Below are 13844 nucleotides of genomic sequence, written 5' to 3'. Positions count from 1 at the left end.
GCTCAAGCAAGTTTATCTTCAACTTCATCAATCTCTCACATTATCCAATTCACATTGATCACTCTTGAAAACTTCCATTATGTCCGGTTTCCAACTTCCACCTATTTTCGACGTTCCTGCTCTTTCTACAATTGAGCGAGCAACTGTCCTGGACGCTCTTTTCGAGCCTTGCACTGCTCTGCACACCTTGTCTCTCGATCTTCTCCACACCGAGAAGTTCGAGTCTTACTATGACCTCATTGCAAGCGTTGGAGTCCAGTTGATAGATCTGTCTGAAAGTCTCTCTACAAGTGACACAGAATGGCTGGACAATATCCTTGGTGCTCATCCCAGACTTGGTGAGAAGAAAGTCGAGAGTGCACAGTCACAAGCCGAGCAAGCCCAACTGAATACCGGTGGCGAGGAGGAGGCTACTAAATTACGGAATCTGAATGCTGAATACGAGAAGACCTTCCCTGGTCTCAAATATGTGTATGAACACTATCTATATTCTGACGATAGGAACTGATGTCAGTAAGGGTATTTGTGAACGGAAGGTCAAGGCCAGTCATCATGGAGGACATGCGTTCGAGGATAGACAGAGGAGATATCAAGCTCGAGCGAGCAGAGGCTATCAAGGTAAGTGCTCTTGAAAGAGTAAATAGATTATTCGAACTGATCCACATCACTTCAAGGCAATGTGTGATATTGCAGCGGACCGCGCTGTCAAACTCCAACAACATTAGATATGCATGCACCTGTTCTATTCCATGTCCAACCTTGACCATGCCCTGACCCAAAACAATTTTGTGGGCGCCGTATGATGCATGCATTGCACGACGAAAGAAATGATTATAGTCATTACTCCATCTCGTGGATCAGTCCATGACGGTCACAAAGTAGCCATCCCCCTGACGCTCCTTCTCCCTTAGCAAGTCAACAATACTGTCCTCTGGCGGAGCTGGCGGCGTGTCTGGCAAGTCCTGTGGTTGAATACCGTCCAAAGCGTCGAGGAAACCCCAGTCGTCTCCATCCCCTCCCTCGCTGGAAACGGGATTCATGATATTGAAATCGCTATAGATTGCCGAGATCCTATCAATACCGTCTGACCTGTCGATCCCGAAGTCCTCCTCGTAAGGGTCAGATATGTCATCTTCCATGTCCAAGGCGTCATAGGCTGACAGTCCAAGTGGTGATGGCGGAAGTGGCGTATCGTTGCAGCGAGGTTTCTGAATAACAAGCTGACGCAACGACATCCGTCCCTTGGTTCTCTCTTGCTCAAGACGCATGAAGTCCTTCGCCGCATCCATACTCATGCGTACTCGGTTCATGATGGCGGCCTTTCTTAGTACAGTCTTGTTGTGAATTTTGTTTCTCGCTCCCCAGATTGCAACTCTGGAGACGCCGTGGTTGACGATGTTGGAAGCCGGCTGGGAGAATGGCCGACTGAGACGCGAAGTGATGAGGTGTAACCGTAGGCGTCTTTTCTTCCTCCCCTCATTGCCGTCGCCGTCGACATCAGACAGGGCCCGTCGACGCTTGAAGGGCCGGTTTGACGGGACAGGAACTGATAATGGCCTGTCGAAGGAGAACTTGCGGGACGGGCCTGCGGAGAAGGTAAAGGTGAAGGTGTCTATAGATGACCTAGGGTCGCAGTATATCTCTACCATGCTCACGTGTGGGTCGTGGGCTCGAAAACTGGTCGTTCGTTTTGTTCCAAAATATGGCCCGGTTAGATGGGGCTCTTCATCTCCTCCACGAAGATGAGCACTTGGAGACACTCGCTCATTGGGTTTGTTGACGAGTGGAAAGATGCAGCTCTGGCAGTTGATACTCTCCAACCTAACACCAGTGTGTAGAAAGGAGAGCGAGACAGGAGAGACGACCAGAAGGGCCAGAAGGGAAGTGAAGGGAGGAGGCGGAACAGGCGGCTGGGGGAGAAGGAAGGGAGGGAGACTAGAACGAAGTGAACCCGCAGGACTGGCCTTGGGCCCATCTCATCCCGCACTTCCACAGCCATGGACATTTGCGGGGAAACAGTGTTTAGTTTTGCGCAGGGGAGCCCTGAGGGTGCACATACGGCAAGCGGCAGCCAATCCGAACCCTGGGCCGGCGAAGAAGGCGACAGTCACGAGCGCCGCGAAAACATTTCCTGAGTTTTCCTCGCACTCGCTGCTATTGGCGCTCTCGCCCCGGTCACACGCCTGATTGGCCCCGTGCTGGCGCTGCGTCGCATCCACCAACCCGCTTTCAGGCATTTGCTGGGCCAGCTTGCTTCTTTGATGAAACTTTTACGTTTCTTGGGCTTGACTGGCTGGCTGGCTGAGCAGCGCTCCTTTGCTGCGAGCGACTCATTTCTCTTGCCTTGCAAGACACAGGGGCCATGGCCCATGGTGGGCCTTTGCGGGGCCCACTGATCTCCGAGTGCTTATGCGCATCAAATCTGTTGTTTGGACCCAGATCCGGGGAGACTTTCGATCCCCGGTGAGGGGAACTCATCCCTGTCGCCTTTCCCTTAGGCTTCAGGACTTCTTGACTTCTTTGGGCGAGCCTGGCCAGAGCGCGAGCTGCGGAACTCCACGGCGCCATGGAAGCTTCGAAACTTCGAAAGAACACTTTGACCAGTCTCACCGCTGTTCGAACTTCGCACCACATCGCTGTGCGGGAATTCTGGAACGACATTCCCAGGGATCGGGCCGGAAGTGGAAATGGGCGTTTTGAGGAGGAACCCCCCGCTCCTTCCTTGTGGCCTGGCGGAGGTTTCCATGACAATGGCGTTGTCTTGTTTTCAACCACAAAGACATCTTTCAATGATGACTGGCCAAATATAAGTGGGATGAGGACCCTCCGTCCGACCGTCTATCAGCCTCAGTACCAGGCCACCTCACTTTTGTCGCCAGCAGCGCTCCAGAGACCTGAGATACTCATCACGTGAGTGCACATCAACTTGATTTTCTGAAAAGGAGTCACGGAACTTGCCAATGTTATCTGTGTTTCGTACTACACACTGATGGTCTTAAACACATTGAAGGCCTCGCCAGTACCAACCAAGCAGCCAGGTATCTGTGGGTGGAAATGCAGCTCCTTAGCCTTCTCCATGTAGTGGACAAACAGTAACTGAGGAGGCACCTCATTTACTCCACCGGTATCCTTGCTCTCCTCGTCGTCGAGCTCTACCGCCAGATCCCACAAAGTTAAGGTATCATCGCCAGCCGCAACAGCTACAATGCTATCATCTGTCGGATGCCATTCCACGCTGGTGATTTGCTCTTTGTGGAAGTTGAAGCTGGCCACAGGTGTAGGTTTCGACGGTGCTGATGAAGAAGTATTTGGCTTCCACTGACGCAGATCCCAAACAGCCCAAACACCGTCGTCCGCACCTGAAGCGAGGAGATGTGTGGTTTGGTGAGACCAAGACATGACATTCACGTCTGTATTGCTGACTTGAATACTGAGTGCTGCTTTTCTACTCTTACTCCGCACATCCCACACCTTGATAGTCCCATCACTCGATGCAGACGCAAAGACGTTCCGCTCAGAAGGGCTCCATTGGAGTTCCTCGACACTGCCTTCATGACCAGTGAAAGGCCTCGAGTCGGTTGCCCAACCTTCGCCAGCTGTACGTGTGGTGACATATATGCCTCCATTATTGTCGCCGGTTAAGAGCTTTCCGGTTGACACGAGGGGGGACCAATCTACTGCGTAGCCTTCGGTCTTGTGCATTCGAAGTGTAGATATGGCTTTGTTTTGTTGTGGGGTGATAACAGTGCCAGGGGTATCAAAGGAGGCGAGATGGGGGGTAACGTCGTGGATGAGAACTTGGCCCGACTCCATCATTGAAGCCGTCAAGGTTGTTGGAGGCTGTGAAGAGTTTGAAGAAGGAGTTTGGTGAGCGCGGATTCGGTTGGTGGTAGATGTGAGCGGTATTGAAGTGGACTCGAGTATTGGATCTGCGTCCTCGTCCTCGTCGTCAGACGAATCCTCATCATCCTGCTCCCTCTCCATCCTACTAAGACCGCTAAACTTCATAACCATCAATTGGTTTTCCTTTTCTCGTTTCCTGTCTGCTTGGGTTCCTGCAACAGCGTACATCGTGGCGGGGTAGGTCTTCCGGTTGTCTCCCAAACTATCCTTCACAATATCGAAGGAAAGACAGGGCCAAGGTGTACTCAGCGCATGTAACATCTCATAAGTCGAAAGATCTGGGGATAATGTCTGGCCAGGTTCCAGCTTATTTCTGCCAACTATGAATGTCTGCTGGTCCACGTCCATAGCTTCTAGTATATGTTAGCAAAACGCCATAACTATGCGCCCTAAACCATTTTCAATCCAGCAATTGCTCACCGGTCTTCTCTTCAGCTTCTCTTTCAGCATCCGGTCTGCCATCCACGCCCGCCTCAAGAATCTCATCCTCGCTCTCATATTCATCCTCGAACTCGTCCTCGAACTCTCCCAACTCATCTTCCAGCTCGCCTTGTCCCGGGCGCTCTCCACCCTTCAACGACACGCCGCCATTCTCTTGTTCTTCTGCCGGGCGCTTGGACATCTTCACCTGTCGTTTGCGAGGTTGACTGCGTTGCGGAAAATTGACGGAATTTCGTAGACAATTTTCTTATCGAAACCGCAATCGTGGGTTTCCCAACTTTTTTTCTGGTGCGGGAAAAACGTTAATCCGAAGCGGCTTAACTTCAACATCAGCTCCCGTCGACTTGAGAACGGATACGGCACCGATGCAAAGCTAGCCTCAAGATGTTGTACGAACTTATTGCAGTTGTAAGTATGTTATCTAAACCCTTCTGAATAAAATGCTGACGCCGCCAGGTCCGGCCCGGCAAGCTCGGCGAGGTCAAAGAGTACAGCTCTCCTTCCTCTCTCCTTCAGCCTCAGAACTGATCAATTCTCTCAGAATCGTGCGTACGGCTGGCTCCCTGATCCTCAAGTCCGGCGGTACCATCCGCGGTATCAAGAACTGGGGTGTGTTCTCGCTGCCAAAACGAACACGAAAACATCAAGCGCAGCACGACAACGGTCACTACTTTATAATGCGATACGATGCCTCAAGCCGGATACAAGACGATGTCAGGAAGACGTTGGGCCTGGATCCGAGAATGATTAAGTTCAGTAGCGTGAAGATGGGCGATGGGACGTTAGAAAGTTTGAGTAAGATTGGAGGATCTATTCCGTGGGATACGAGGGAGGAGTTTTGAGCAAGAGGACGGATTAGATTGTGTAGAATTGTACAATATGGCACTGCATGGCGAAATCGGAATTAAGCACAACAGCGGTCGTGTTTTATCACACATGTTCCAGAAGAGAAGGGGTTTAAGATGAAAGTCTTTTGCCATAATTCGTGCTGAGTCCATTCGGAATCTAGAAAAGCAAACGATGAACGCCGCTGTGCAATGCCCGCTTAACAAGCAAAGAAGAGTCAAGTCAAACTCCAAAGAAGAAACCCTATTAAACTCTCTAATCCGTCTCCATGGTGTCTGGAAGATCACCCCTCTTTTCCTTGACGAACGCAACAAACTCGTCAATAACCCCGGGCCAGGCACCATCCTCGCTCCAGAAACTCAAGGTCTCATCCCGCATTGTCTTCTGAAAGAACTCAAAGGTCTGGTTCCACATATCCTTGTTGACTGTCTTTGTCCAGTTTGCCCTCAGAAATTCGATCCACAAGTTGGTCCAGTTGGTTGTTGTGGGGGGAGTGCCGGTAATCCACGGCTGTCCAGGTGAATTGAAAACCATCTCCCAATACACGAGAGCATTTTCCAGGGGAAGGGCTTTCTGGCCTTGTTCTCTGGAACAGACAAATGTGTGTCGGTATACTTTCTTGAACAGCGCCATGTCAGTGGACAATTGCTTAAGCTGGCCAGCAACGTATGCCTTTTGCTTTGGGATCGTATCGGCGCTGAGATGTTGAGTTAGCAGGCGAATGATCTTAGTATGTAAGCAAACGCACCCAACAGTCTTCCATCCATCGATGAATGCCTCTTTTGACATCTCTGCCAAAGCTGGTGCTTGCACAATCTCAAGAGGCACCAAGATCTCGGCACTTTCAAGATTCAGGCCCAAGTCTTGGAGATATCTCATTGTACCGTTGACACCTGTCTTGTCTTCTTCATCTGTGGATTCTGCAAAATCATACTTCAATCAGCCTCGTCAATTCTACAGTAACGGCTTGGGTGTGCTAACCTCTGTACTTCTCGAAGAGCTTGGCGAGGCTGTCCTTTTCCTTCGCAAGTGGTGCAGATCCGTTAGATGTAAAGTAACTGTTGGTTTTTGGGTTAGCATTCTGTCCACGCTCAAAAGGAAAGTCGGATATCGATTTGCTTTTCAATTGGAAAGAATTCAGGATGGTGCTCCAATCCACGCCGTTGTAGCTGATTTGCACAATATGAACGGGTGTGAAGTTGGGTCCTGCATCCGGGTCTGAATCGTATCCTGAACTTGGTCCTGGTCCTGGCTTGGGTTCTGGCTTGGTTTCATTTTTGGATTCCGGCTTAGGTCCTCTCTTGGACTTTCCTTTCTCACCCATGGAATTGCTTTCGGAAAGAGTCGGCCAAGGAGGACCATCTGATGTTGGGTCTGGTGGAGTCAACAAAGCCGGGACCGTGGAACTGGAAGGAGTCTCGCCGGCGTTCGAAGCCTCGGAATGTTGTCTTGCCAACTGCTCAGCGTTGGTTAAAGGACGAATCCATACGCGGCCCCTGCGACGCGTAAATGTGTCCTCGATTCGACATCGTTCACTCGAGGGAAGCCGGCGAAGGAGACTTTCAGGAATTTGGTCGAGACTCGTGAATGGTTGGTCCCAATCAATGGGTGGTTGGTTTGGAAACGCGGTTCCCGGTACCCGCCGCTCTTGGGTGTCGGATGGTGGAGGTGGGCGAGGCAACGAGGCCCTGGCTGCGGAATCGAGAGGAGTTTTTTCGGATCTCGAAGCCTCAGCATGCTTCGATGACACACGCCCAGCGTTAGTCGAAGAGGGACCGATCAAGTTCTGCACGCCGCCTCCATTGATCGAAGGGGGAGGGGACTGCGCCACAATGGCAGCCCAAGTTAGAGGTCTCTTTTGAGAATCTTGACTAGCTGGGTGACGTCCTGTCTGAGACCGGAAGTCACTTTCCCCGGCGACCTGAGGATGAGGAAGGGAGACATGAAGACGTACGCGATCACCACCGTAGGCAGGATGGTCGGCCATCGTAGTTGGTGGTAGAGATTGCTCTCTGCTATTCAAATCTTCGACGGCTCTGGAGGCAGCGGATGCTGGAGTCCTCCTTGGGGTCGTTGAGGACAATATTTGATTGGCATAAGGGGCAGGGTCCTTTTTGGGGCTTGTTGGGTCTGAAAGGGGCGAGTAGATTTCACTGGAGCTTACTAGGATAGGTCAGTTGGATCGATTCGCAGATTGATGTATGGGTGGTACACACCTCTCATCAAGTCCTTCAAGGCTTCCTCATCGGTGGAATCCCGATCGGCTGGGGCCACAGAGTGATTCAGATGCGATGGAGCTATTGGCCTCACACCTCCATCCAATGCTGGAATGTGTGGTTGAAGATGTGGGGGAGGATTATAAGAAGATCCATTGGTGTACTGTCCAATTGGTAATTGACCAAATGGCTGGTGAGGGTTATGTTGATAGCCATTCAGTAGGTCAGTAGGAGCGTCAACTGCTGATCCGAATTGTTGATTCAAATTTGCAGCCAAAGCATCCTGGCCGTTTCCATAATGGGGAGTTGTAGGAGTTCCAAAGTGACCATTGGCATACGGCTGATGGTCAGGTAGACCCGGGGGAGTTCCAATTCCCAATAGTGAGGCATCGGAGAAGCGATTAAACTGCGGGTCCCAGGCATTTTGAGACAAAGTAGTATGGCTCATAACAGAGCCTCCGTAAGCGTTGGGTGGATGGCTCCGAAATCCCGATGCGAATTGGAAGGCACCCGTTCCCGTTGGTGAGGTTTCAAAGAGGTCATTGGTCTGCATGCCATGCATGCCTTCTCCTGATACCATCTCGTTTGTCGCACTATTCCTCGTTGGAAAGTTCCTGGAGGGGTCTGTAAATCCTCCGGGATTGTCCCTAGCCGGAAAGCTTTGAAAGCCCGGTGGGGGCTGGATGATGCCCCCTCTCCTTCCCGATCGTGAAGCAATGGAGGTGGCAGCGGCTAGATAGCCTGGAGTCTGTGGATGCTGGATGGGACCCATTCCCGATTGTAAAGCATTGGGGGGTTGGTTGACCTGTCTGTCTGTTCCCCATGGCTTGCACTCAATCGAAGCTGTACGGTTCCCGGGAGTATCTAGCAATCTTCGGGGACGCTGGTTGGGTAGTTGTGCTCCCGGTGCACGTGCAAAGTCATTGGCCCCCGATTGTGAGGACTTGTCGGGCTCATTGGAGTGTCTGAGTACCGTACTTTCCCTCACAAGGTCTGCAATGGATGGCGTTTCTTGACCTTCGGGTGGTGTTGTCCCTTGTTCATCGCCGTGTGCCGATCCTTGGGGATGGCCGCGCTATGTAGAGGCGCCGCTCCCGGGAAGTTCGAGCGGTAGGCCTGCGCTCGACTTGGAGATATTGATATTCTCGTGGCGTTCGAATGCCTTTCGAATGTTGTCCATATTTGATACTTCCGTGCAAACGATTAATGAAATAGTTGTCTTACCTGTCACAAGCTTGCTCCAGCTTCCAGTTAGATCCCTTAAGCAACTGTCGAGGAAGGAGCTGTCAGCCATGGTTCTGTCCATTTGGCAGATGCCAGACACCAGGCAGGAACCTTACCCTTTGCGCTAACTTCTCGTTGACACCAGTGATCGACATGAACTGGCTGGTCAAGTTCTTCTGGGCAGATTTCGAAGCCATGCTGGCGATGTCGCTGCCGCAGCAGGATGGTGGTCTTCGGCGGTGGTGGGGAAAGAAGGTGAACTTGAAGATGGTCGCATTGCCGTTCAAATGTGTCGCGGAGTTCGATAGCCTTCTTCATTATCACAAGCGAGGCTGGGCTTGACAGGGGTCGAGAGGGGAGGCCGGAGGGGTAAGCAGTCGAGGCAGTCTCGGGTATTACGCCTGCGTAGAATCAAATTCAAATTCGATGCCGCTTTGAATTTGAATTGTGAACTTTCTCCACTTTTGTATATTTGTCCTTAGAATTAGGGCGATGTTGTGGAGGATTATTTGGAGCATCACATTCAGTTCTCGATGAATAGTCGGAACACGGGCAGCTTGCTTCCCATTAGCGCTCGAGAGAGACCTCAAGTATTCACCTCTGTTCCGGAGCTACTCCCTCAAGTGTATACATACAAAAGCCCATATGAGGCCCTAGACTACCCTGAATCAATGCCGCTCAATCATGAAGCATAGTACAACCGGAAATGTACAAAGAGAAATTAGGCTTTCCAGCGTCAACTTAGTCGCCCAAGGGCATGCTCTCAAGCTCTTCCTGCAACTGTTTCCAATTATCGGCCTGCAGTTCCGAATATTTGACTCTCTCTTGCGCCCAGTCCTGATTCCATCGGCTCACATGATATTGAGTCGACTGGAAATAAATGAGTTCGTCTCGTGTGCACTCCTTGATGAAGACTCCCCGGGCATGCTGGGCGACGATAGATTCCTTGTCCTGGAAGCATATTAGCATTGAGATTTGGCCTGAAGATCGTTTGACTTGCCTTAATTATAGCCTCGGTGACTTTCTCAATCTCCCCTGGCTTTACCAAGCCCTCTGGTTTCGCCCGAATTGCCACAAGCTTAGCTTCATTGGTCTGTATCCTTCGCTCTAGATATGGAATGTTGTCCTTATCATATCGGTCTCGACGATCGAACATCTCTCTCATACTGACTAAGGCATCTCTTTGCCTCTTCAGATCTTCCAAAACGCCTTGATCCCACGCTCTAGCCTCGTCTTGCAAAAGGCTTTGGCTATTAGAAAGATGCTTAGCTGTAGCGTGGAGACCTTCATTCAGTAGTGGAACATCATTCGTGTCTGTTGCATATGTATCCTGCGATGCATCCGTCAATGCCTCTAATGAGAGCGACAAGCGCAATTGATCGGCAGCGAGACCTTCATGGCGCTTTGCAAGTCGATCCATCAGATTACACAAGTTAATGTAAATCTCGGCAGAACGCCGAATGCCAGTTCGACTCGTCTCAAACAGCTCATTCAAGGTAGGGGAGAGAGAATCCTCCAATCCTGGAGGTAATGGTCTCCCTACAAACTCCTCTTGAACCGAGATCGTGGCTTGCTTACGCCACACAGCAAGCTCCTGGTACTAATTAGCTTGAACTTAGCCAGAGTGTATCTAACTCGGGCTCGGAATTGAAGCTTACGGTTGGAACAGTCAAGAACATGATAACGAGTTGTTCTTGGCCCAGCACAGGGTGTCTGACAAGCGAATTGGAGAATCGAGCGAGCCCTCTTCTCCGCTTCTCAATGAAAGTGCTGTCAGCAGCGAGGTGATTTCCATTGACTATCCACTGTCAGCAGAATTCGTAGTCCAAATAGGTCAGACTCCATACCTCCTACTCTCTTTGGCGGCAGAAGAGGTAATTGTCGAAATGGGTATCTCTTTAGTAGGCATTCCAGGAGCCATACAAAGTCGCTAAATCTCCTGACAACCTTGCTTCCTCGCCGGGGACTTGAGACTTGGTAATTATGGTGTTGAAACATGAACATTCCCTCCTTTTCCGGCAGCAAGGTAACTGTCACAACCTCTTCCACTCCTCCAATCGTCACCTGTCCACCACCAAAGGACCTGACGGGAGGGTTTGATGTAGGACGATCTCCTCCACCGCCACCAAATCCACCACCTCCAACTACAGATTCGCCTGGGTTCGGGAAGGGTGCGCTTGAGTCCCCGTCGTATGAGCCCCAGACACCCGCTACTGGAGGGGAAGCTATACTTTCAGACGCCTGATTGGAGGCGCCGTTCGAACCTTCTGTCGATGTAGTTGTGAAAGTACTTGTAGTCCTGACCGGCTCACGAATTCCATTACTTGGTTCCCTTGCTGTCCCGTTCATCTTCGGTGGGCTCGAATCGTGATTGTGACCTCTGTGCATAGCTGGACTTCCCCAGGGGTCCGCTTCCGGGAATTCGAGTGAGACTTTCCTCATCGTACGAGCTTTTGGGGGCGAAACAGATGCGGGAGCTGGAGGAGGGGTTATCGGTCGCTGGGGAGGCTTTGCAGCAAGTTCCGATGCTCTAGCGAATGCTGCAGAGGTTGTTGACAGACTTGGAAGCTTTGGTACTGGTAAATCTGCAGCTCTGTTAGCATTGGTCCTGCAGGTCTCAGTCCAGAAAAAGCACCGACTTCTTCGTCTCTCATCAACGCCATCCAGAGTAATATCTTCATGCTCCTGCGCTAGCCCAATCAATGCGAGAAATACATTGAATTCGTTTCTGCTGAGATCGGAGAGCTGTCCACCAGAACTGACAATGCTCACGATACGGCTCTGCTCATCAGCACCTAGTTTGGCGGTACTCAAGAACTTTGTAGCTCCGGCGGCAGTTATCCTTCCCCCGAGGCCATCTCCCGCCTTGATCATGTCGTCGAAAGTATCAATGTAGCTATCAGGTACGTCTGATGCTGGAAGCAGATTCTTGATCACATCTCCTCGTGCAGCTTTCTTCGGAGTTGGCAGACCCCAAGGCGATGGACCTGGGGCACTATCGTCGTCTGCGAACAGGGAAGACTTCGATCCGAGAGCTGGACTTGGTTCATCGTCAAAGAGGGAGAGTCGGGACTTGGAAGCTGGCGCTGAAGGAACAGAATCCTCATCTCCAAATAACGACATGGCGAAAGAGGTTACCACTGAGTAGTATCTATTTGGAATATATGTGCAATCACAATGCAATTACTGGGAATGCCGCATACGTTTGGCAATCCCAATCAGACCGAGGATGAGTTGGAAGCTCCGTTGCGCGAGGCGAAGCTCCAGGCTTGCTTTAGCGGCAACAGCCAGACCCCTGTCAATTAATGCTGGAATGGCTGGGAATCCCCTCATCTATGGAAACTTAAAACTGGCGAGCATCTTGAGTACCCGGAGTTTCTTTAAAAGCGGCAAATATTGTTTTGCTCTATTCTTAGAAAAACCTGGCTATAATTCACTATCTCCAGTGCATTAAATGTAGAACTGTACGTCTCCGATCGATTCCAATTTTACAACAAGAAGATGAGGGATCTACAATCATTCACTGCGAGGTTACCTTGACAAGCTTGGAAACTTCTTCGTAGGGTTCCAGCCCCACTGACTGTAGAAAGTCGTGCAACAAAATGTCAAACGTGACGATCCTGGTAGAGGCAAAGTCATCGGTTGCTCAACAAAGATCAATAGAAAAGAATTTAAAATACCCTCAAGGGTAGGGTTTATTAGATCACTCAAGAATGGGAAAGAAGATTCTCCTTCCTCTATTCACATTCTGTGGCTGCAGTTAATGCTGGTCGACCCAAGACACACTTCGTCTTACCAAATTGGCTCTTGGTTCCTAAAGTTACATTTTTGCCTTCCAATCATGCAAATACTGTTCAATGCCGAGACGTTCAAAATTCCCAGATGCTCAAACTGCTCAAATTCTTATTTGCTCAGATGCAGTGAAAGCCCAAAGATTGTGAAGGATGCCGATCGACGCATCTTTGTACAGCTAGTTTATTTGAACACATGGAATCCTATAATACACCTGATAGCCACTGAACTATCTACCAAAGCTTATTCTCCCCCGATAATGCTGCTCCCTTGGCCTTCTTCGCCCTCCGCTTCTTTCCAGTGCCTGGTGTCTTAAAGAACAAACTAGGGCCCTGTCCTTCCTCCACTAAATGGCTCAAATAGCCTCTATGCGCTTCATCTCTGTAGTACTCCATATCTTTACGACTAGTTGGATCTGGCAACCGGTATGAAAAGGGTGATGCTGAAGCCGCCACAGCCCCAAGTATTGGGGACTCCCCAGTGCTAGGGGGCGTCATAGCAAGAGGCGTGAAGCTCGATTCCGATTCGCCTTTCAGCAGTCTCTTGATCGACTTTTTGGTGTAGAATCTCGTTGTAACGGTGCCTCCAACAGACTCAATTGCTTGAATGGCAGTTGCAGATGCTCGTGAAACCAAGATATTGATTGGGGTCTTGAGTTCCTCCTTGCCCCGAGCCAACACCTTCACGCCGTCCTTGATACCGTGAAGACAGCGTGATTCTACCAGCTCCTTCAAGGTAATGGGTCGTGTAGGATCAAGCCGACCTTGATCGATCCAGGATTGTATTCGGTCCAGGTTGATGGGTGACATATCAACAGAAAAACTGTAATTGCGTTAGCTATTGGTTATCCAGATTTCTCGATGCCAGAGGATTGTAGGGCTCTCACTGGTTCTCAAATCCCCGTTTTCCATGAACAATCTCCTGCGGCGTCTGACCACCTTGAAATCTCGCTGGAACCTTTCCATGCTGCTTCTGACCCTTGTGGCCACGTCCGGATGTCTTTCCTTTTCCTGAAGAGGGACCACGACCACGTCGAATGCGTTTGTTGTAGGCCCCTGGATTATCTGACAATGTTGCTAGAATGGATGCACTTCGAGCCTGCATGAACGGAAGCAGAAACGATCCCAATGATGTTGTAGCGGCTGGCACTGCCCGGCAGGCCCGGCAGTGCGCCGTGAGCGCCGGTAATCGCGGAGGCATGATTGTGTTGACTTCCCGCTGATGTGCTAAATTCCATCGATACAACTCGAGAAAGGTTGGAGACGACGCTGCTTTTGTTCCCGAGAACAGAAGTAAAGCGGCTAGTGGCGTGAGCTTGGCTTTCAGCAAATCAGCGCACATTCGCTTGGGACAGGGGCTGCCGAGATGAGCTTCGACAGGACAGCATGACGCTAGGCCTTGTGAAGCCTGGCTGATCTAGAA

At 50.6% G+C, this 13844-nt stretch overlaps 8 protein-coding genes across 8 annotated transcripts; 2 read left to right on the top strand and 6 right to left on the bottom strand.

Annotated features, from left to right (window-relative positions):
- Positions 1-79: 79 nt before the first annotated feature.
- On the top strand, positions 80-725 carry K444DRAFT_530399 (uncharacterized protein; the record flags this gene model as incomplete). Its single annotated transcript, XM_024874895.1, has 3 exons — positions 80-471; positions 519-618; positions 675-725. 3 exons carry the CDS (start codon positions 80-82, stop codon positions 723-725), a joined length of 543 nt encoding a protein of 180 aa, XP_024736021.1.
- Positions 726-857: 132 nt separating this feature from the next.
- K444DRAFT_531628 (uncharacterized protein) lies at positions 858-1649 on the bottom strand (the record flags this gene model as incomplete). The annotated part of the gene is made up of 1 exon (XM_024875005.1): positions 858-1649. The coding sequence occupies one exon, from the start codon at positions 1647-1649 to the stop codon at positions 858-860; it is 792 nt and encodes a 263-aa protein (XP_024736020.1).
- Positions 1650-2816: 1167 nt separating this feature from the next.
- Positions 2817-4534, bottom strand: K444DRAFT_613908 (WD40 repeat-like protein). Its single transcript, XM_024880434.1, has 2 exons — positions 4324-4534; positions 2817-4256 (listed from the first exon to the last, which is right to left on the bottom strand). The coding sequence occupies exons 1-2, from the start codon at positions 4523-4525 to the stop codon at positions 2980-2982; spliced, it is 1479 nt and encodes a 492-aa protein (XP_024736019.1). The 5' UTR covers positions 4526-4534; the 3' UTR covers positions 2817-2979.
- A 194-nt stretch (positions 4535-4728) lies between these two features.
- On the top strand, positions 4729-5186 carry K444DRAFT_530593 (ribosomal protein S6; the record flags this gene model as incomplete). Its single annotated transcript, XM_024874915.1, has 3 exons — positions 4729-4752; positions 4801-4832; positions 4886-5186. 3 exons carry the CDS (start codon positions 4729-4731, stop codon positions 5184-5186), a joined length of 357 nt encoding a protein of 118 aa, XP_024736018.1.
- Positions 5187-5315: 129 nt separating this feature from the next.
- K444DRAFT_424190 (defective in cullin neddylation protein) lies at positions 5316-6123 on the bottom strand. Its single transcript, XM_024872729.1, has 2 exons — positions 5939-6123; positions 5316-5887 (listed from the first exon to the last, which is right to left on the bottom strand). Exons 1-2 carry the CDS (start codon positions 6067-6069, stop codon positions 5446-5448), a joined length of 573 nt encoding a protein of 190 aa, XP_024736017.1. The 5' UTR covers positions 6070-6123; the 3' UTR covers positions 5316-5445.
- On the bottom strand, positions 5775-8422 carry K444DRAFT_424261 (uncharacterized protein). The gene is made up of 5 exons (XM_024872730.1): positions 7407-8422; positions 6310-7353; positions 6172-6248; positions 5939-6110; positions 5775-5887 (listed from the first exon to the last, which is right to left on the bottom strand). Exons 1-4 carry the CDS (start codon positions 8176-8178, stop codon positions 6066-6068), a joined length of 1938 nt encoding a protein of 645 aa, XP_024736016.1. The 5' UTR covers positions 8179-8422; the 3' UTR covers positions 5775-5887; positions 5939-6065.
- A 719-nt stretch (positions 8423-9141) lies between these two features.
- Positions 9142-11854, bottom strand: K444DRAFT_664252 (uncharacterized protein). Its single transcript, XM_024886940.1, has 5 exons — positions 11270-11854; positions 10478-11215; positions 10289-10428; positions 9631-10224; positions 9142-9581 (listed from the first exon to the last, which is right to left on the bottom strand). Exons 1-5 carry the CDS (start codon positions 11751-11753, stop codon positions 9372-9374), a joined length of 2166 nt encoding a protein of 721 aa, XP_024736015.1. The 5' UTR covers positions 11754-11854; the 3' UTR covers positions 9142-9371.
- Positions 11855-12365: 511 nt separating this feature from the next.
- On the bottom strand, positions 12366-13649 carry K444DRAFT_591181 (uncharacterized protein). Its single transcript, XM_024878177.1, has 2 exons — positions 13309-13649; positions 12366-13244 (listed from the first exon to the last, which is right to left on the bottom strand). Exons 1-2 carry the CDS (start codon positions 13620-13622, stop codon positions 12656-12658), a joined length of 903 nt encoding a protein of 300 aa, XP_024736014.1. The 5' UTR covers positions 13623-13649; the 3' UTR covers positions 12366-12655.
- Positions 13650-13844: the final 195 nt, after the last annotated feature.

This window comes from Hyaloscypha bicolor (genome assembly GCF_002865645.1).
Source record: "Hyaloscypha bicolor E unplaced genomic scaffold K444scaffold_87, whole genome shotgun sequence".
Classification (NCBI taxonomy): Eukaryota; Fungi; Ascomycota; class Leotiomycetes; order Helotiales; family Hyaloscyphaceae; genus Hyaloscypha; species Hyaloscypha bicolor.
This window is presented reverse-complemented; position numbering and strand designations above follow the sequence as displayed.